The sequence below is a fragment of the Pan paniscus genome, chromosome 18 (genome assembly GCF_029289425.2).
Source record: "Pan paniscus chromosome 18, NHGRI_mPanPan1-v2.0_pri, whole genome shotgun sequence".
NCBI classification, from domain to species: domain Eukaryota; kingdom Metazoa; phylum Chordata; class Mammalia; order Primates; family Hominidae; genus Pan; species Pan paniscus.
The window spans coordinates 82,426,523-82,448,963 of record NC_073267.2 but is presented as its reverse complement, the minus strand read 5'-3'; the positions used below and the strand labels follow the sequence as shown (position 1 = coordinate 82,448,963).

Sequence of the window (22,441 nt, the reverse complement as noted above, 5' to 3'; positions counted from 1 at the left end):
CCAGCCGGGCACGGTGGCTCATGCCTGTAATCCCAGCGCTTTGGGAGGCCGAGGCGGGCAGATCACCTGAGGTCAGGAATTTGAGACCAGGTTGCCCAATACGGAGAAACCCCGTCTCTACTAAAAATACAGAAAATTAGCCAAGTGTGGTGGCTCATGCCTGTAATCCCAGCAACTCAGGAGGCTGAGGCAGGAGAATTGCTTGAACCCAGGAGGCAGAGGTTGCAGTGAGCCGAGATCGCATCACTGCACTCCAGCCTGGGCAACAAGAGTGAAACTCCGTCTCAAAAAAAAAAAAAAAGAAATTAAGATGATCCACTAAGTAGACAGGAGACAGGATATAAAACTGAATACGATGTGAGCCCAAATACATAAATATTTAAAAGTATGTGGGATTGAAAAAAGATCTGGGTAAAAATAATGTTACTATGGGGAGGCAATACAGAAGACAGACGTAGTGTAAGAATGCCAGGATTCAAACTCCAGCTCTACCACTTAGTAGCCGATTGCACTTAGATGAGATGCTTAACCCTGTGAAACCTTATTTTCTTCATTTATAAAATGGGGACAGTGTCTACCTCACAAGATGGTTGTGAGGATTAAATGAGGTAATTTACATAAAGCATAAGCATTGATTATCATTTCTCTTTATGCTTTTTCATTTTCCAAAATTTCTTCGGTGAACATACTTCAGTAATCAGCAAAAAGTACCTTAAAAAGATAATGCCTTAGATTGTCAACTATCTGACAAAGGGCTTTTACGCAGAAAATACTCCCTTGATTAGATAATGTAAAACTGATCATAAACAAGTAACAGCTGAGTAACAGATCTAAAAACAATCTTGAAATAAGCATGATTAAATAGCGAAACTGAGGAAGTGTCGCTGCTGCGCCAGTTCCTGTCACAGCTGGCCTTTACTCAGAAAGAAGTCCATCATCTACCTTGAATGATTCAGGCATTCCAACTGCAGGGCAGTACCTGCCTGTCCTTGAGCAGGTTACTGAATGTCTCTCAAGGCCTCAATCTTCCTCATCTAAAAGCAACGATACTACCTCCCTTGGAGTTATCGTGAGGATTTAATGAGAAAATGTGCATAAAGCACTAAGCATACCAACACATGAAAGCACTTAATGTTAGCTGAAATCTACCATCATCATCATCCTTAGCTGGATAAAAGTTATTAAGCTCCTACTCCAGCAATGAAAATATATTCATTCTTTGAAACCACAGTTCAATAGTGCTTCCATTATTTTCTAATCAATTATACCTTCAAAGGGCTATTTCATTATAAATGATGAAGGCTACAGGGCACATAAGTAAACAAACACATAAGTAAATAAACTATCACATTCGGATTCTTAACTAATTACACAACTACTAATAGCAAGCCATTCCAGTGGGGTTTTCTTCGTATTTCTAATATCTTTGTATACATAAACATTACTATACAAATGAATACATCATATACTTAAATAAGTTAATCAATCACTACCAGATATAATATAGGTCAAGGCTTTCCACCTGATAAAATTAGATCAGAATCAGTGTTAAGACTTAGAAAAGCCTAAGGATCACCCAGTCTGATCCTTTCGTTTTACAAATGGATTTAGCAAATGTAGTAAACTGGTGAACAAGGAAAACATTCAAATGCTAATCTACTTTTTCAGGAATTAGTCCAAATCCTAAAAGGAACACATAGTAGATCTCAGTTTAGACTTTAAAAATGACATCAAATTTTAGCTCAGCTAAAGGTGTTACTATTATTACCACACTTTGAAGGTGTAAGTGGGAGCTTCCTTTTCACTTTCAACAGTATTAAATCCACAGCTTTGAATTCTGTTTCAAGACGCTTTTTCAATGATAGGAAATGCGGAAAGGAGAAAAATCACGGTCAGGCATTTAAAGACCTCTTATTTGACAACTAATTCAAAGAACTAACAGTGATTTTCTTTAAAAAGCTGAATCAAAGAGTTCACATGCATAGTATAAGACTATTATAAAAATATTTTCTTCACATTTGCATAAAAATTTTTCAACACACAAATGGCTTTTAAACCCATGAAAATATGCTCATTAAGAGAAATGAAAATTAAAATAACAAAACAACAAAATTCCTCTCACATTTGCAGAAATCTAAGTCACTTGGCCTAGAAAAAGATTTGTCGTTGGAATGCTGACTTTATGATTCTCTAATTTTAAAACTTTTAACAATCATTTCTATTTACGAGCAAGTCTGAGCTCATTCATGTGTATGTGTCTCTATTTATACATAAAATTTAATACTAACATATTTTTGAGAAAGTAAGGAGAAAATAGATATACTTTCATATTTCTGATGGAAATATAACCTCTATGAAGAAGAATTTGACAGTAACTATGAAAATTAAAAATACTAATATCCTTTGACCCAGCAGTTCCACTTCTAGGAGTTTATCATACAGACTCTCACATACGAGAGATACCACAGGTACATGGATACTCACTGCAGCACTTCTTGTAGTAGCAAAAAACTGGTAACAACTTGAATGTCCATTAATAGAAGACTGGCTAAAATTATAGTAGACTCAAAATTGAACACTACTGCAGCCATTAAATAAACGACAACTATATAAATTTTAACATGGAAAGATCTCTAAAAGATATTAAGTCAATAATGTGTTGCATACAGCACCGTGAGTTTTAAAATTTATAATATATGTAGAGACACATACTCACGCATGGGCACATACATGCTTATAATTTAACAGAATATTCCTAGCGTGCATAAGAAGCTGATAATAACTATCAAGAACAGGCCTGGGTAGCTGGGGAATGAGGGACAGAAAAGTACTTCTCACTCTATACCCTTTTAAAAATTTCATTCTATTTACACTTTTCAAAAAAAAAACAACAACTTTTCTTTTTTTTTTTTTTTTTTGAGACAGAATCTTGCTGTCACCCAGGCTGGAGTGCAGTGGCATCATCTCGGCTCACCGCAACCTCGGTCTCCCAGGTTCAAGAGATTCTCATATCTCAGCCTCCTGACTAGCTGGGATTACAGGTGCGCACTACCATGCCTGGCTAATTTTTATATTTTTAGTAGCAGCAGGGTTTCGCCATGTTGACCAGGCTGGTCTCGAACTCCTGACCTCAAGTGATACACCCACCTCAGCCTCCCCAAGTGCTGGGATTATAGGCATGAGCCACCGCGCCCAGCCAAAAAAATTTAACTTTTAAAATACTTATTTTTAAATTTAGATATCTGACCTATGGTGTATTCCAAATCAAAGAACTCTCAAATTTTCCTTGGTCAATAGTTTTTAAATTCAAGATTCATAAAGTCAGCCTTCCAAGGACAAATCTTGAAGCCCAGTGAGTCCGTAATCAACATCAGTTCCGGCAGAATTAAAATCCTAAAGTCCAGCTCTAAGCAGAAACACGTTATTATTTATATTACGGTAGAATTAGAGTGGTAAAACTGAGACCTCACCTGACCAGGTCTCCATGAAGCTGTAAATAAAGACTTTCTCTTCCCTCTCCAGCACATATTTCTGATGCTGGTGTCTCTACAGTGCAAAGGACGAGATGTAAGTCAGAGGAAGAGGAGGAGGAGGAAGAGGAAGAGGAGGTGGTGGTGGTTGTAGTGGCAGTGGTAGTGTCTGCTCCATAAAGGTAAACACAGCCTCTCTTTACATCTTCTCTTAGCCAGTCTCTTTCTCGAGAACCAAACCTACTTCTCCTATTCAAACAATTTCTGCTCCCATTGCGTTTCATATTTCTCTAAAAAATATCAAGAGAAAGAAATCGTTAGCTAGAACATCTGACTGAATTAGACATTTCAGTCCTCACCCCACCTCTCTCTACTTTATATTCCCCAACATTCTGCTCAAGTATCCCCTCTTTTTGTGGAGCACTTCACACCTGTCATGCTCATTCGTAATAACTCAGATAACTTAATTTTCTTTACTGCTGTCTGTGTTTCCATCCATCATCTTCGTTGACCCTCTCTTTTTCTTGTGTTTTCAGAAACGTGTCAAGAATAACAAAACAGCGGGTTGCAGTGGCTCAGGCCTGTAATCCCAGCACTTTGGGAGGCCAAGGTAAGAGGACTGCTTGAGGCCAGGAGTTCAAGCTAGCCTAGGTAAGATGGCAACATCCCATCTCTACAAAAGAAATTTTTTAATATATATTAGCCAGGCATGGTGGCACACGCCTGTAGTCCCAGCTACTTGAGGGTGGAGAACAGATTGAGTTGGAGAACAGATTGAACCCGGGAGATTGAGGTTGCAGTGAGCCGTGATTGTGCCACTGCAACCCTATCTGGGTGACAGAGCGAGACCTTGTCTCTCAAAAATAGAAATTTTAATATTTTGCCTGGGCACAGTGGCTCACATGTGTAATCCCAGCACTTTGGGAGGCCAAGGCTGGCGGATCACCTGAGGTCAGGAATTCGAGACCAGCCTGGCCAGCATGGTGAAACCCTATCTCTACTAAAAAATACAAAAAAATTAGCCAGCTGTGGTGGCACACGCCTGTAATCCTAGCTACCTGGGAGGCTGAGGTGTGAAGATTGCTTGAACCTGGGAGGCAGAGGTTTCAGTGAGCCAAGGCAGCGCCACTGCACTCCAGCCTGGGTGACAGAGCAAGACTCCATCTCAAAAAAAAAGAAACTTTAGGCTGGGCAAGGTGGCTCACACCTGTAATCCCAACACTTTAGGAGGCCCAGGTGAGGGATCATTTGAGGTCAAGAATTCGAGACCAGCTTGGCCAACATGGTAAAGCCCCGTCTCCACTAAAAATGCAAAAAAAAAAAAAAAAAAAAAAATTAGCCGAGTGTGGTGGCACGTGCCTGTAATCCCAGCTACTTGGGAGGCTGAGGTAGGAGAATCACTTGAACCCAGGAGGCAGAGATTGCAGTGAGCCGAGATTGTGCCACTGCACTCCAGTCTGGGCAACAGAGACTCTGTCTCAAAAAAAAAACAAAAAAAAACTTTTATCTATAAACCATACACAGTATTGTCTTATGTAATTTAAACTTCATCTAATCCTTAACAATACTTATGTTTCACCCTGTAATTTTATTTAGTTCAATACTGCTTTAGAGATACAACTGTGTTAATATACCCAGTTCATTCATTTGAATAATATTCCCTTATACAAATACACCAAACTTTATCCACTCTCCTGTTGACAGCATTTAGTTTGCTTCCAATTTTTCACTGCTAGAAACAATCCAGCAATAAACATTTTTGTACACGTCTCCTTATGAAAATGTGTGTTTCTCTAGGGTCCTAACCCTTTGCTTTACATCCCAAATAAGCCAAGTGTAGTATCAACACAATACTGCACAAATATACTTTCCATTCCTGCCCTGTTTCAAAAAAAATTAATGTCGCATTTGATAATTTAGGTATGTGAAATTCATATATTGCAAAGTTATCTCAAAGCAAAAACAATTTCTACAGGTAATATAACAAGTTTCTAAAGATCAGCATTTGCCTGCTCTATTTTTATGATGGGCTATTTCTGTTCTTTTTGATAAAAAAGAAATTTCCACTGACATTTCTGCAGCCATACCTCTCCAGCTTCGTTCCCTACTACTGCCCTTTACTCCATGTTTCAATCACCTCCAACTACTTGCAGCTCTCCAAACACACCAAGTACACCACAATTCTGTGGCCTGTCTGAAATGTCCTTCTCCACCTCATCCATATGACAAGTTATTCTTCAAAATCCTACTTAGGCATCACTTTCTCTATGGAGCCTTCCATATCTCCTATCCTCATTCTCCCTAGACAGAATTAATGACTACCAGACATTTTTACTAGACAGAATTAATGAATTATCTAGACAGAATTAAGAACTTCTTCACCTTGAGTACACCTCTAATACTACATCGATGACGATGGGTTTTATTTATTTATTTGATATTTCTTCCTCTTCTCCATTTCTAGCATGTTAACACCTGGGTGACACAGAAGTGTTTGTAGAACTCAGCTGACATCACAGAAACCTATTCCCAATCTGTACCTTAGTCCAATTAGCTCTGGCAAGAAGCTGAACAAACTTGGGGGGAAAAATTCCCATTTCTATGGAGAATCCTATATCTTTGCAGCAGCTGCAAAGTGAATGGGAGTAAATAAAATACTTTCAGTAGTATTCCTCATTGGAAAATAGAAATACCTATAAATACAGCAAATACTATTTTTATAATTACTAAGATTAAATATTTGAGGGTAATACATTTCTAAAGATGTCAGAGAAAGAGGAATGAAAAGTTAGCAGGTATTTCTATGTGGGAAAAAAGAAAAACAAGAGTAAGAATGGCTTTATTGTTTAAATTTAGAACTCAGGAAAACTGATCATTTTGCAGATCTTGGGGATTTAGGCATTGCTATTCAAAACCATGAGGATTATTGAATCTAACTTTAGAGAAGTAGGATAAATCCCTGCTACAAGTGAGAACTAGTTTTCTCATCAAATGCATTTTCTCAAAGCTGAACATCTCAGAATGAAAGGGCTTTTAAGGGCTTACTGCATAAACATAGGGACCATCGTATTTGTACTACTAAGTAATTTTAACCACTGAATAGTCAAATACTGCTAATAGTTAAAAATTTAGTAGGTAAATACTGTTAAATTTTAAATACTCCTCATTTTTTAATCTTTGGGAAAGATTAACTGGACCATCTGAAAACAGTATCCCATATAGTATAGCAATATTTATACAAAGCTCCGCATTCTCTACTCAGTGGAGAAAAAAGAGTAAGCAGACACTGTTGCACACAAACAAAAAAGTTGTCTTCAGAAAAACTTTCTAAGGTCAAATAATGGTCCACTGACCTTCTAAATCTTAGAAAAGTCAAGGAAGACCCCAGGAAGTTTTGTTTGTTTTGAGACACGATCTCGCTCTGTCACCCAGCCTGGACTACAGTGGCGTGATCATAGCCCACTGCAGCTTCGAACTCCTGACCTCAAGTGATCCTAAAGCCTCAGCCTTCAGAGTAGCTGGGACTACATGCACATGCCACCACACGCAGCTAATTTTTTGTATGTTTTTAAGAGATGGAGTCTTGCTATGTTGCCCAGGCTGGTCCTGAATTTCTGGACTCAAGCAATCCTCCTGCTTGGGCCTCCCAAAGTGCTGGGATTACAAGCATGAGCCACCACACCAGGACTGATTTTTCTTCTGTGAGGATTTTTAACAGTCATTTTTAGTGCATATATATTTACCTTAGATTATAAATTCCTTAAGGAACTTTACATTATCAAAACATATATGCGGCCGGGCGCGGTGGCTCACACCTGTAATCCCAGCACTTTGGGAGGCCAAGGCAGGCGGATCACGAGGTCAGGAGTTCGAGACCAGCCTGGCCAACATAGTGAAACCCCGTCTCTACTAAAAATACAAAAACATTAGCTGGGCGTGGTGGTGCACGCCTGAAATCCCAAATACTTGGGAGGCTGAGGCAAGGAAATCACTTGAACCTGGGAGGCGGAGGCCACAGTGAGCCGAGATTGCGCCACTGCAATCCAGCCTGGGTGACAGTGCAAGACTCTATCTCAAAAAAAAAAAAAAAAAACACATGCCTGTAATCCCAGCACTTCAGGAGGCCAAGGAGGGAGGATCACTTGAGGTCAGGGGTTCAAGACCAGCCTGGGCAACATAGTGAAACCGCGTCTCGAAAAAAATTAAAATAAAATAAAGATTAAAACAACAACAACAAAATATACACGCTGTTGGTCATCATTTACCTCAAAGGATCTATCTCCTGTCTACATGATACATTCCGCCCTAAGAAGATAAACTGCTAAGTTACAACTTCAGTATATATCATTCTCTTAAACCTGACCGATGGGCACTTAAAAGGCCTGGATATTAAGCAAAGCAAAGGCTTACAGCAACAATCTAGATGGACTGTTTAGCTGTTATTAGCCACTGCTGAATTGCCTACTGCTTCCTTCTTCTCAACAATGTCTTGCTCCACTGCTTAACACATCAGTTAACTGCTGGAAAAACCTTCCTAGGAGCCAGGACTGCAGATGACACGGTCCTCTGAGGTGCTTTCAACTTTTAGAATCACCATTCTACTGGAATTGCTAGGTTGAGAAAACTATTTTCCCCTTACTCTTATAGAATTGTTATCACAAATTTATTTGAAAGGGAACACAATGACAATTACCTCTTACATCAAACAAGTATACAAAGAGCGTATTTTAGATTTAAAGATCTTTCTAGCCGGGCGCAGTGGCTCATGCCTGTAATCCCAGCACTTTGGGAGGCTGAGGCGGGCAGGATCACCTGAGGTCAGGAGCTCGAGACCAGCCTGGCCAACGTAGCGAAACCCCGTCTCTATTAAAAATACAGAACAATTACCCGGGGGTGGTGGCACGCATGCCTGTAATCCCAGCTACCCTGGAGGCTGAGGCATGAGAATCGCTTGAACACAGGAGGTGGAGACTGCAGTGAGCGGAGATCACGCCACTGCACTCCAGCGTGGGCTACACAATGAGGCTATGTCTCTAAAAAAAACTTTTTTAATTTTTTGGCATTAATTGTTTATACATACTTTGCTCAACACCCAAAACTATTCTTGAAAAAAAAAAAAAGAATCTCATGACACACACCGACATTAGTTGTAACTTCATATCTTCTATAAGCTATGGGCCTGGGTGACACAAGGAGACTCCGTCTTAAAAAAAAAAAAAAAAATCTTTCTAGAAGGCAAAAGTCTTGAGGGTAAGCCATGAATTAAGTACCCACTGCTTCAATTTTACACTTTCGTTTGTTTGTTTTTTTGGAGACAGCATCTCCCTCTGTTGCCCAGGCTGGAGTGCCGTGGCACGATCTCGGCTCACTGCAACCTCCACCGCGCGGGTTCAAGCGATTTTCCTGCCTCAGGCTCCTGAGTAGCTGGGATTACAGATGCACAACACCATGCCCAGCTAATTTTTTTTTTTTTTTTTTTTTTTTGAGACGGAGTCTCGCTGTTGCCCAGGCTGCAGTGCAGTGGCACAATCTCGGCTCACTGCAGGCTCCGCCCCCCAGGGTTCATGCCATTCTCCTGCCTCAGCCTCCCGAGTAGCTGGGACTACAGGCGCCCACCACCTCGCCTGGCTAATTTTTTGTATTTTTAGTAGAGACGGGGTTTCACTGTGTTAGCCAGGATGGTCTCGATCTCCTGACCTTGTGATCCACCAGCCTCGGCCTCCCAAAGTGCTGGGATTACAGGCGTGAGCCACCGCGCCCGGCCACGCCCAGCTAATTTTTAAAAATATTTTTAGCAGAGACGGGGTTTCACTATGTTGGCCAGGCTGGTCTTGAACTCTTGGCCTCAAATGATCCACCCGCCTCGGCCTCCCAAAGTGTTGGGATTATAGTAGTGAGCCACTGTGCCCAGCCCAGTTTTATACTTTTAACTCTAAAAGTGTTCCATGAGGGCAATGATCAGTTCAAAGGTGATATACTATTACACATTCACATACAATAATAAGATATACATGGTATAAACAGGGTCTGGTAAAGTAACTCTCCATATTCAGTTAGTTCTGCAAGAATGTGAAATACGGCCGGGTGCGGTGGCTCATGCCTGTAATCCCAGCACTTTGGCAGGCTGAGGCAGGCGGATCACCTGAGGCCAGGACTTCAACACCAGCCTGACCAACATAGAGAAACCCTGTCTCTACTAAAAATACAAAATTAGCCAGGCGTAGTGGCACATGCCTGTAATCCCAGCTACACGAGAGGCTGAGGCAGGAGAATCGCTTGAAGCCGGGAGGCGGTGAGCCAAAATCGTGCCATTGCACTCCAGCATGGGCAACAAGAGCGAAACTCCACCGCGAAAAAAAAAACAAAAGACGAAAAAAAAAAACAATGTGAAATACTCTTAGGTAGAAGATGTTTCTGCATTCAAAACTTTAAAACAATATAGACTCATATCTGGGAATACACACGTTATTAAATATTGTGAAAGGGGTGGGGAGGGATGGGATGAGATAGAGAAAGAATATGTCAGCGCTTTAAAAATGTTTTGGGGCTGGGTGCGGTGGCTCATGCCTGTAATCCCAGCACTTTGGGATGCCGAGGAGGGACAGCCTTTGAGCCCAGGAGTTGAAGGCCAGCCTAGGCAACAAGGTGAGACCTCATCTCTACTAAAAAAACAAAACAAAACAAAACAAAAAAAACGTGCCTGTGATCCCAGCTACTCAGGAAGCTAAGGCAGGAGGATCACTTGAGCCATGATCGCGCCACTGCATTCTAGCCTGGGCAAGAGAGAGGCTCTGCCTCAAAAAAATAATAACAATAATAACGTTTTGGGCTGGGTGCAGTGGCTCATGCCTGTAATTCCAGTGCTTTGGGAGCCCAAGGTTAAGAGGATCACTTGAGGCCAGGAGTTTGAGATCAACATAGCAAGACCCCATCTCTACAAAAATAAAAATAAAAATTAGCCAGGCATGTGCCTATAGTCCTAGCTACTTGGGAGGCTGAGGTACTTGAGCTCAGGAGTTTGAACCTGCAGTGAGCTATGATCACACCACTGCACTCCAGCGTGGGCTACACAATGAGGCTATGTCTCTAAAAAAAAATCTTTTTAAATTTTTTTTGGCATTAATTGTTTATACATACTTTGCTAAACACCCAAAACTATTCTTGAAAAAAAAAAAAAATGAATCTCATGACACACACCGACATTAGCTGTAACTTCATATCTTCTATAAGCTGAGTAAAAAAGTTAATCATTACTAAAAAAAACCATAAACCCCAAATTGTAGGAAACACCTGGAAAATTTACAAACCTATGGTCCAGCAATTCGCTAAATAAATCTGGGGGCACATTTTGAAGGAAATTTTCCAGTATCCCAGGATAGATGGAACTGGATCTAGTCTGGCTAAGTTAGACTGGCTTAATTATATTAGCCTTTTGAAGAATATCTGTATTATTTGACAATAATGTTCATGATTTGGTATTAGGTATAAAAGAGTTACAAAAAAGAATGAAGTTTTGGAAGGGTCTTCGGAGAAAAATGAGTGGGAGATGACTCTTCCCAATTCAGAGTATTCTACTGTAATACTTCTTTTCCAGCATCACTTGGCACAAAATTCAACCACTCAGCTACTTAACAAAACTGTATGAGGCCGGGCGTGGTGGCTCATCCCTGTAATTCCAACACTTCGGGAGGCCAAGGCGGGCGGATCACTGGAGATCAGAAGTTCAAGACCAGCCTGGGAAACATAGCGAAACCCTGTCTCTACTAAAAATACAAAAAATCAGTGGGGTGTGGTGGCGGGCGCCCGTAATCCTAGCTACTCAAGAGGCTGAGGCAGGAGAATCGCTTGAACCCTGGAGGCAGAGGTTGCAGAGATCGAGTCACTGCACTCAGGCTTGGGTGACAGAGTGAGACCCTGTCTCAAAAAATAAATAAAAAGAAAAAAAACTGAGAGGCAGTAGCACAAAAAATGTTTTATATTTTACAGAGTTCTAGTTTATGTTGTTCCATGGATTCACTGGGTTCTATTATTGTTTTTCCGTGTTCCCATCTTTGTGACATCGTACTAACCTTCATAACATGTAAATACTGCTGAACCTCAATCCCAATAAACTACTAAAGTATTTTTAACGTCATACGTTTTGTTTTGCAATGTATTTTTGAAACACATCAAATTTAAATTTTCTTTCCTTTCCATCCTTCTACTGGGCAAGTTTCATATCCTGAATTCCTCATGTAGAACTCTAGAAGGAATTCCATTCCACCTGCGGAAGGACACCTAGTTTACGTATTTGACCTACAGAAAAATTTCTCTGCAACTCTTTCAAATGCTAGTAAAAAACTCCACCCAGTCAGCCTCCCACAACCCCTCCCTTTAACCATCTTCTCCTCCCCACTATCGCCACCCTACCTTGTGCATTCCTTCGTAAACTTACTTGTCATCACCTTCGAGGTTCCACTCCCCTCTTGCCTACATCTGTTTTCATATCCTCCCACTCCCCCAATTCCTGCCAAGAAGCCCCGCTAGCTGCCTGTTGCATAACGGCTCCCCCATTCCGTCACCCTCGGCAGTCGGCCCCGCTCCCGGGAGCAGGAATGCCCCTTTCGGCCCGGCCCCTCCTCCCTTCCGCAACACGCCCAGCGAGTCCCCGCGACGCAGCTCCAGCAGGGATTCTCTCTCCAAGCTGGGCGGGTCGTCCTTGCCGGCCGGCACCTCGCGTAGCGAGCCCCGAGGGCAGAGGAGCCGGCTCCACCCGGCCTGGCCCCGAACCCTCCGCGGCGCCGGCCAATCGCCGCTGCCATCCTCCCGCTGGGGTGATGTCTTCAGGTGTCCGGGAGGGGAGAAAGCCCTGCGTACTTCCAGCCCCGCTCCTGTGCCAGGAACCGGCGGCCCTCCGAGCCCTCCGGAGCCGGCCTCCGGGCCCCGAGCGCGGTGAGGCAAGCAGGGGCGGCGAAGGGTCCGGGTGGGCGGCGGCTACCGGCAGCCCGAAGGCGTGGGCCTGCGAGGCGGGCGGCGCGCGGCCAGGGATGGGCAGCAGCGGGGGACCGAGGCGCCGAGGCCTGGACTCGGGCGCGGCGCGGAGGCCTCGGCGTCCCCAGCCGGGTGTGGGGCGGCCGACTGACTGACGCCGGGCGGGGGCCGCCGACTGCCTCAGCCACTGCGCGGGGCGGGGGCGGCAGCGGCCTCTAGACTCCCTCGTTCCCTCCCTAGTCCGCTTGCCCGCTCGCCCGCTCCCTCGCTCGCTGGTCCATCCGCCTCCTCACCTTCAGGACCCGGATCCCTCCCGGCCGGCGGCTCGCGGGCGCTTCGGGCGGCTCCGGGGGCTCCAGCGGGCCCGCGGGCCCCGGCTCCACCTCCCCCATCGGCGACCCAGGCTGCACAGAGACGCCCGGCCCGCGCGACGGCGTGCGGAACCTCGGCGGCGCGCGCGAGCAACCGGTGGCCCCGCCCCCCGCGGCCCGCCGGCTCCGCCCCTCCGGCGGCTCGCCGGCTCCGCCCCTCCCGCAGCCCCGCTGGACCTAAGCAGCTGCGGGCGCCGAGTGGCCCGGGCGCCACCGAGCCGCATCCCGGCCGCGGCCCGCGTGGCGGAACCTGGCACCACCGCAGGGCGCGGGGCCTCCACTGCCCGCCGCCCTAGGCTTGGAGGACTAGAGCTCAAGGAGGGGTATTTGCTGCTTTCCCCGCCCTCTAAAAAACCCGCGGGAGAAAGAAGCAGGTGGCGCCGGCACCTGTCAATTGTGACAAGACGCTGCCCTCCGCCCAGGGTGGCTCTTGTAACTTCCCTCACCTGCCAAGGCATTGAACGAACTGTTGAGAATACTCACCTTGGCAAGGTCTTTTCTCTTCCTTATCAGAGATACGTGCGACCTTCTTAGGCAAATTCATCCCAACCTCGTACGAAACGTCCGCTCACCTCCCAGCCATGTTTTAATTCCCTTGCCTCCTCCTGGAGCAAAATTATCAGAATTCGGTGCTCTGCTTCAAGCAGTAATATGGCCTGTGACCCGATTTATGATTTATTTGCAAGGCTGATTCAGAAAAAAACTTTTAAAAGTTAACTTCTTTTCTTTTCTTTCTGTTTGTTTTGTTTTTCTTTTCGTTCTCGCAGTGATAGTAGTTTTGTTGCCAATGGGCCAAATTTGGAGTCAGCCAGCCTGATTCCAGATCTCCCCTCTGCCCTTCTTTAGATCTATACCCCTGTGCAAGTTACTTGATCTAAGCCTTTCGTTCTTAAGCTGTGAGAAAGAGATTAAAATCTGCCAAGTAGTTATGATGAAGATTTAGTGCATACAAAGTGCCTAACGTATAGTGGGGATTCATAGTAGCCATTATAATTCCAAAATTCTAAATTGAAGATCCAATCGGTTTCTCGAAAAGTACTCTGTCGATTCCTCCTAAATTTTCCTAGGAAGGCTTCTAGACTTGCAGATTTTTAGGGCTTCCCCTCGTACTTAGGGTGTTGAATCTTCAAGCAACTTGTAAGGAATTAGACAGCAAAAAACAGTAATTTCTTCACTTTCGTAGAACTGTAATTCCAGTACTTTGGGAAGCCAAGGCAGGCAGATTACTTGAGGCCAGGAGTTCGGGATCAGCCTGACCAACATAGCGAAACCCTGTCTATACCAAAAATACAAAAAAAATGAGCCGGGCAGGGTGGCGCACGCCTGTAATCCCAGCCACTTTGGAGGTGGAGGCAGGAGAATCGCTTGAACCCGGGAGGCGGAGGTTGCAGTGAGACGAGATCGTGCCACTGCACTCCAGCCTGGGTGACAAAGCAGGACCCTTTGTCCCTATTATCCATTGCTTCAGTTTGCCTCATTCAGACTAACTGTATGTCTAGAATAATTGCAGGCTTAGTACGAGACTTTTAGATTTAACAGGGCAGTCTGTGTCCCCCATCTGAGATATGTATCCATTTGGAGATATTTTAAATGCCAGGACCAAATTTGGCTCTTGCAGTTTCCGACCCCTTTCTGACCTACTTTCTCCCTTCACAAGTTAGCTTTGTGTATACCAAAATTCCAATCTCCAGTAATCTTCATTTCTTGGCCTCATTTTAATGCATTAAAAACGATTTGTCACTGTGAGTCTGGTTTAAGGGGGGAGAAAACTCTTAGGTCATCCACCTCCTGGATTTTCCTTCCACCTTGAAATTATTTTCAGGAAAGGTACTCAAAGTAGTTGGATTCTCATTTCAGTGCTTACTGGGTAATTTCTCCCAACAAGAAAACTGGTATATAAGCAATAGGCACCAATATGGAGACAGAAGCAAATTTTACCAAGGGCAGGCAAGCAGTGATAAGAAAAAAATGTGGTTTAGAACAAGTGTTTCTGGCTGGGTGCAGTGGCTCATGCCTGTAATTCAGCACTTTGGGAGGCCAAGACGGGCAGATCACCTGAGGTCAGGAGTTTGAACCCAGCCTGGCCAACATGGCAAAACCCCATCTCTACTTTTTAAAAATACAAAAATTAGGCAGTGTGGGGGCACGAGCCTGTAGGCCCAGCTACTCAGGAGGCTGAGGCAGGAGAATCACTTGAACTTGGGAGGTGGAGGTTGCAGTGAGCCGAGATATCCCACCACTGCACTGCAGTCTGGGTGACAGAGGGAGACTCTGTCTCAAGAAAAAAAAAAAGTGTTTCTAAAAAGCCTTTTATATTTTTTTTATTTTTGAGACAGGGTCTCGCTTTGTTGCTCAGGCTGGAGTACGGTATGGACACAATCATAGCTCACTGCAGGTTCAACCTCCATGGGCTAAGGTGATCGTGCCACCTCAGCCTCCCAGTAGCTGGGACCACAAGTGAGCACCACCCTACGCTTGGCTACTTTTTGCATTTTTTTGTAGAGATGGGGCTTCACCATATTGTCCAAGCTGGTCTCGAACTCCTGAGCTCAAGCCATCCGCCCACTTCAGCCTCCCAAAATGCTGGGATTACAGGTGTGAGCCACCACACCTGGCTGTTAAGAGTCTGTTTCTTGAGGCATTATACATTACCTTTTCCAGATTTCATGAGTAGAAGCTCTTTATTGACTGACTACACAAAAAGGAAAGATCTTGTTCCAGAACTAAAGTTTCAGCTCATGCTGGGGAACAGCAGTGGTGAATAATTGTTTAATTAAAGGGATAGTAGGCATAAGCATTGCTATTTACTTCTTCATTCTGGCAACAGTAGTTCCTCTTTCAAAAGGGAAAACATAAAAAAAAAAAAAAACCCATCCGCCCAAAAGTTTCAGGAGCTAATTTATGATGTAACTACCTTTAATGGTTCCCATGATTTAAGATCCAATTCAGTAGTGACAACCAGTTGATTTTTTTCAAATCATGTAGTGCCATTAACATTTTATACTTTGTTTCAAAGGTCACATATTGATGTTCTCCCCCAGTTCAAGGCAGTGTGCATTATGTATGCCAAGGGTTATGTAACTACAATTTCTGGAAATGGTAAACAGCTGAGACTAACCCTAAAAATAAATTCCTCTGGGATTTTTTTTGTGCGAAAATCCATCTGCCCTCACTGCAGGTTCATCATTACAAAAATCACTGTTTAGCTCAAACCAAGAGACAGAGAAGTCATCATGATCTCTCCTTTCTGTCTCCTTCCTGTAGCAGCTGTGCTTCCCCTCTCTGGTATGTACACACGCACACACCTTCTTTATGCCAGGAGCTTTTCCAGATCTTCACTACAAAATGGGAAGTCTGGAGAAGGGAAGCTCATGCCTATCAGATGTTGGGAGAGGAAGCAGATGAGACTTATATTTACTTATTTATATCTAGTACGCACTCCAGTGATCCACAAAGTCATCTTTGGGCCTAAATCCCTTGTTATTCTACCAATAGGTTAAGCAGATTTGGATATTCCTAATTTTGGTTCCAAATAAACAGGCAGTGTTTACCTAGCTTCAAAGTTTGGAGAATTTTTCTGTGAACATTTTGATATTTTTCAAATATGGGGACAATTGAATTGACAATTGAAGACATAGGATAGAAAACCCTTAAAAGTGATAAAAATTAATTTGGTGCTTCTGAATTGAAATTCAGATCTGAATACTATTTGTTGTATTGTTAAATAAATGTCTATTATTGGCTAAACTTTTCTATTGCAGCTTTTATATTTTCCTCTAATTACATGAAGGTGCCAACTAAATTTAATATTAGAAACAACTATGAATTTTAACTAACTCATACATAAGATTATAGAAATGTTGCTTATCAAACAGTACCAAAGGGCACTTCTGCATAAACTAGATAACTGCCAGGGCCTACACCCTTCCCCTTTTCAATCGGGACTATCACACTCTCCCCTTTCTCAATCAAGGGACTGTCAGGGATCATCAGAATAACAGAAAACCTAAAGCTACCAACCTCCAAAACACAGAGTTGACAGCCAGGCACAGTGACTCACGCCTGTAATCCCAGAACTTTGGGAGGCAGAGGCTAGTGGATCACTTGAGCCCAGGAGTTTGAGACTAGCTTGGGCAACATAGTGAGACCCTGTCTCTACCAAAGGAAAAAAAAAAAATACAAAAATTAGCCAGGCATGGTGGTGCATGCCAGTAGTCCCAGCTACTAGAACGGCTGAGGTGGGAGGATTGCCTGAACCAGGGAAGTCAAGGCTGAAGTGATCAGTGACCACACCACTGCACTCCAGCTGGGTGACACAGCGAGACTCTGTCTTAAAAAAAGACAAGCCAGGTGCGGTGGCTTACGCCTGTAATCCCCGCACTTTGGGAAGTTGAGGCAAGAGGATTGCTTGAGGCCAAGAGTTCAAGACCAGCCTAGGCAACATAGCAAGACCACATCCCTACAAAAGTTAATATATACAAAATACACAGTTCATATAAAATAGACCATGAAATATAACTCATTTTGACTGGTCAAGCCTTCCTCTGCCCAGTCACAGATACACTTGAACAATTCACAAAAAGCAGCTTATAAAGAAAACCTATAACCACCCTTAAAATACATTTCATCTTGGTTTCTCTGCCTTGAAGAATTGACCTATGGAGATTAAGCATGAAATTAATCATATTATAGTTAAAATGTCCAATTGCACTTAGGACTTTTTCACTGTCTATAACACAAGTTTGTTGTTGTTGTTGTTTTTGAGATGAAGTTTCACTCTTGTCACCCCAGGCTGGAGTGCAATGGCGTGATCTCGGCTCACTGTAACCTCCGCTTCCTGTGGTCAAGCAATTCTCCTGCCTCAGCCTCCCAAGTAGCTGGGATTACAGGCATGCACCACCACACGTGGCTGATTTTGTATTTTTAGGAGAGACAGGGATTCTCCATGTTGGTCAGTTTGGTCTCGAACTCCCAACCTCAGGTGATCCGCCCACCTCGGCCTCCCAAAGTGCTGGGATTACAGGCGTGAGCCACCGCGCCTGGCTACAAGTTTTTAAGTGATTCAAATTCCTCTCTTGGTGAGACTTATGTGTGAAAGGAATACTAACAGGTCAGTAAGTTTAGCTCAACCTCTGGAATAAGAATTCATCTAAGTCTTCTAATCCAATTGTAAGAAGCAAGGAAGCAAATTTTAAATCATTGGGTATTGACTTTTTATTATTAGTCACTGTTCATAATTTGTTTCAACCAAAAGACAGTACACACAGCAGAATTCTAATGCATCCCATGTAAATGTTTACATCCATTTTATTCCTCACTCGCCTCTAAGACTTATCATTTAACTTTAAATTTTTTTTTTTACATCTCAAAAATATGTCTGCAATAATTAGAGCTTCATTAGCTGTCCCACTTGGAAACAGCTTTTTAATATTTTTACAGTAAAGAAGATGTGATGGGGCATAATGAAAATGTAACTTACAACACTATGAAAGAAAAGGGCCTTTATCGGAACACAGTGGGAGTTCATAAAGGAAAGAGTTCAGAAGCTCTTTCCCATGGGGCCCCCAAATGGAAAACAAAAACAAAACACACAAAGTGCAACCGCAGGTTCTTTGAGGGAAGAAAAAAAAAAAAAAAAAAAAAACCAACTCCAAGGCTCCATCTTGAAGCCAGAATCAGCCTCTTGGAAGTCTGTAAAGCAACTGTGCAAGCTGCTTCGGCATTTCCTTCTGTTAAAGTGTTCCAGGTCCTGGAACCCTGTCGATGGGACCCACTCACTGATATTGCTTGAAAAAGTTATTCACTTCCAGTTCTACAAGCAGCCCCACTCTCCCGAGCCAAAGCTGGTCAAAAGTGTTTTAAACTTCAGGACTTTCTGTGCAATTCTCTCTCCAATGATCCTCCCCACTCCCAAAGTCATGAATACACAGACATGTAAAACCACTCTCCCAACTACAAAGTTCATGAACACCCACTTTTTCCTCTCTTGTTTTCTCAGTTTAGGACACTGTGGTTAAAATACATTCACTAGAAAAAAATACACACATTCAAACTCCTTTCCCCTAGTTCTCATGGCCCAAATATTTTCCAATGCAGAAGATAATGAAGTTGAACCTTGAAAGCAGTACTCCCTAACTTCCAATCTCTTCTACGACATAAAAAAAAATGGGAAGCATGTTATATAAACCATTAGTGTTGGACAGTTTTAAAAGTCTATTTTCATATATGAATGGGACAAACAAGGAGTACAAATCACACCTTTAAACTAGCAAGAGGAAAGAATCCCCTCCCAAATGTTACACTGAGGAATGTTTCTTTAAATGATAAAGACCTTAAAATTAACAGATGATCACTATGCACAGCCTAAAACTTCCGTGACTGTCCAAACCACCTCAAGGTAATAACAGCACCAAAGCACTGTGGGAGAAGCTTCTCAGGGAGAGCACCCTTCCTACAGTTTTTTGAGATTACTTAGATGAATTAATTCTCCTTTAGGATTCCCCGGGATGGGGCAGAGACTAGAATAGAAACGACTCTTGAAGAGGGAAATAATGAAGTACAAGTGCATGTGAAATTGTCAAAGTAAGTGTGTGAGGGCTCACTGCTTATCACCCCAGGGTTATCAAAACAGCCTTGGAAAATGCTCTTTCCTCACAATGCCTGTGAAGTTGTAAATCCATCCAAATTTGCTCCCCCTTGAGTGGTTATACTCGGGAAAGGAATTATTGAAATGTGCAAGTATTCAAAGAAATTGAAACATTTCTCCATTTAGCTGCAAGGCCAAGTGAGAGGAAAACTAATTCTGATCCTAGAAACTAAGGCACGCTGAAGCTTTCAAAGATCCAATCATTTGAAACAGTCTTCACAACCATCAGTATCCTAGGCAGTTATTTGGCTGCTAGTCCTTCAGTATGGTGCTTGTGTTCTGATTCCAAAATCAATTCATATTCTACGCAGCACCCTTTGTGTTAAGGCCATGATATTTTACTCCTTCTAGACAAAGCTATGAATGATCATAAACTCTACCTCGAAACTATGATCACCCAAGGAAATGCTCTGTCAGCAGAGTAGACCCTTCCCAGCTCCATTAGCTGACAGTGTCTTATAGCATGGTCTTGAACAGATTTCTTCAGAGATTCAACCCAGTTCAAATAAAAAAACCTGAGCTGGTTAGCTACAAATATAAGAGAGAAAATAAAGCCTCTACACAAAGAGGAATGTTAAGACAAATTCTATTCAAGAAATCCACCAACATTATGTTAATCCTATCATGTTTCACAGCATTAAGTATCCATCCAATGAAATCAGTCTGCAAAGAAACCCTTAAAGGCTATTTTTCATTGCACAGGCAGAGCAGTTGTCTGAAATATGCACTAGTCCACACTTACATTACTGAAAACTATGCAGGAGATATTATCCTGTTCTTGACTCAGTCAACCATTTACCCAGTGGAGTAAGTTTTAGCAGATCTTGCTCATACACACTAGTAAGACCAGAAACTTTCCCCTGTGGAGCCTTTAGTTCAACTCCAGTTTGTCAAATGTTAGGAATAGTCCAGCATCTGATACAGAGCTAGATTTGACAAGACACTGAAGATTTTAAGTAAAGGCTTGGTGAAATGAAGGGGGGAAAAAAGGGATATTTGTTTCCAGGTTTAAGATTGAAGCCATAGTAGTCATTATACTGTATTCAATACAGTAACAATTGCAAACATTGTAAGAGCAAGGTGGGCCTCACTTTTTCTTTCTTCAGTATATAAGACATGGCGCCTGAATACTTGAACATACATAGTACATTCAATGTGTACCACAGAGAGAGTCACCTCTACTTCAGTCCAGCAACTCAATTTCAAAGTTTGATAACATATGGGTCCTTTCTAAAAAGCACTTGGCACTCTCACTAGTTTAAAAAGCTCAAGTCTTTGATGTGAATATTCATGAGATTCGTCTTTTAAAAGAGACCAATTTCTCAGACTGAGGAAAGGCTATTCCTACCCTATGGTGTCCGTAAGACCTCTTCTGACATAGGGATAGGGGTATGGAAGCTACAAGGCTTCACTCCAACACCATAAAGTACAATATGGAAAGATTTCTTTAACCGTATGGTCTTTATTTCAGTGCCAGTGTTACAGATACAACACAAATGTTCCAGTTAGAAGGAATTCAAACGGAATGCCAAGGTCCAAGCCAGGCTCAAGAAATAAAAAGGGAGGTTTGGAGTAATAGATAAGATGACTCCAATACTCACTCTTCCTAAGGGCAAAGGTACTTTTGATACAGAGTCTGATCTTTAAAACTGGTGAACTCCTCTTCTACCCATTACCATAGTTCAAACAGGCAAGTTATGGGCTTAGGAGCACTTTAAAATTTGTGGTGGGAATAGGGTCATTAATAACTATGAATATATCTTTTAGAAGGTGACCATTTTGCACTTTAAAGGGAATCAATTTTGAAAATCATGGAGACTATTCATGACTACAGCTAAAGAATGGTGAGAAAGGGGAGCTGGAAGAGCCTTGGAAATTTCTATTACAAATAGAGCACCATATCCTTCATGCCAAATCTCAACAAAAGCTCTTTTTAACTCCATCTGTCCAGTGTTTACAAATAAACTCGCAAGGTCTGACCAGTTCTTGGTAACAAACATACATGTGTGTGTCTGTGTGTATACAGCAATGCACAGAAAAGGCTACCAGGAGCCTAATGCCTCTTTCAAACATTGGGGGAACCAGTAGAAAAAGGCAGGGCTCCCTAATGTCCATTATTACATTTCCATTCCGAATGCCAGATGTTAGAAGTGCCTGAAGATGGTAACCCAGCTAGTGAGGAATAAATACCCCACCTTGCCCAGTCCACAGAGAAACAACAGTAGAAAGAAGGGGCAACTCTTTGCTGCAGAGACAAAGTGAGTGTTTTTTCGCCATGGATTGCAGTCCTCTCCTCCAGACCAGCTGCTTATTTCCTCAGGGGCCCAGGGAATGTTGATTCTGGCTGTAAATGTGGGAGGGGTGGAGAAGTGCGGAAAAAGGAGAAGAGGAAGAGTGCAAAGTAGCCTCCAGAAGCAGCCAGCCTCAACAGTGGAGGAGAGGACATTAGTCTTTAACAATGCTTCAAGGTCAGCAGTAACTTTAGGAAAATCCTCCTCAGCAGTTCTCTTCAGCTCCTCATGCCCGTGGTACAGTTGGGGGGGACTTGCCAGCAATCACAACCTCCTTCCCAGAGTTCCTTTGATTGAGTGGGATAAAGAATGAGAATGGTGCCAAACCCTCATTGCCAGGACTGAGGGGGAAAGTTGTTCACCTCTGCTAGATCTTGCATTGCTGAGCCCTTGTGATTATATGTAAGCTTGATCCGCATTCGCAGCTGTTGCTATAAGAGGAAAAGAGAAGTACAAATTATATATTGAAATGAAATCTCCAGAATCTGTCCAGTCCACAAATAGACTTTTAATCTTAGAGGTCAAAACTTAAAGCAAAGCTGTCTGTTAAGAATGACAGGTAAACAACAACAAAAAACACCCAGTACTCTAGGCTTGAGCCAAGAAGCTAACAATGTCATGCCACCAAGTAGAGAAAGCGCATCTGCAGAACACACGGTTAGCTTTAATCCTTGAACTGCATTAAAAGGACAG

General features: G+C 42.9%; 2 protein-coding genes across 9 annotated transcripts in view; both read right to left on the bottom strand.

The window, feature by feature from the left end:
* Nucleotides 1-12,891, bottom strand: part of PHLPP2 (PH domain and leucine rich repeat protein phosphatase 2) — a 78,584-nt gene extending 65,693 nt beyond the window's left edge. For 3 of the 6 annotated variants that reach the window (XM_034940624.3, XM_034940627.3, XM_034940626.3), the window contains exons 1-2: nucleotides 12,734-12,891; nucleotides 3,471-3,760 (exon numbers count right to left, since the gene is read on the bottom strand). In XM_034940624.3, coding sequence (XP_034796515.1) covers nucleotides 3,471-3,760; nucleotides 12,734-12,832 — 389 coding nt within the window. In that variant the 5' untranslated portion in view covers nucleotides 12,833-12,891. Of the gene's footprint in view, nucleotides 1-3,470; nucleotides 3,761-12,733 lie in introns of those variants that run through there. The other 3 variants (XM_034940628.3, XM_055100249.2, XM_055100248.2) reach the window with 3 other exon arrangements.
* A 5,109-nt stretch (nucleotides 12,892-18,000) lies between these two features.
* Nucleotides 18,001-22,441, bottom strand: part of AP1G1 (adaptor related protein complex 1 subunit gamma 1) — an 81,385-nt gene continuing 76,944 nt past the window's right edge. For all 3 annotated transcript variants that reach the window (XM_055100245.2, XM_003829495.6, XM_055100246.2), the window contains exon 23: nucleotides 18,001-22,179. In XM_055100245.2, coding sequence (XP_054956220.1) covers nucleotides 22,078-22,179 — 102 coding nt within the window. In that variant the 3' untranslated portion in view covers nucleotides 18,001-22,077. The remainder of the gene's footprint in view (nucleotides 22,180-22,441) is intronic.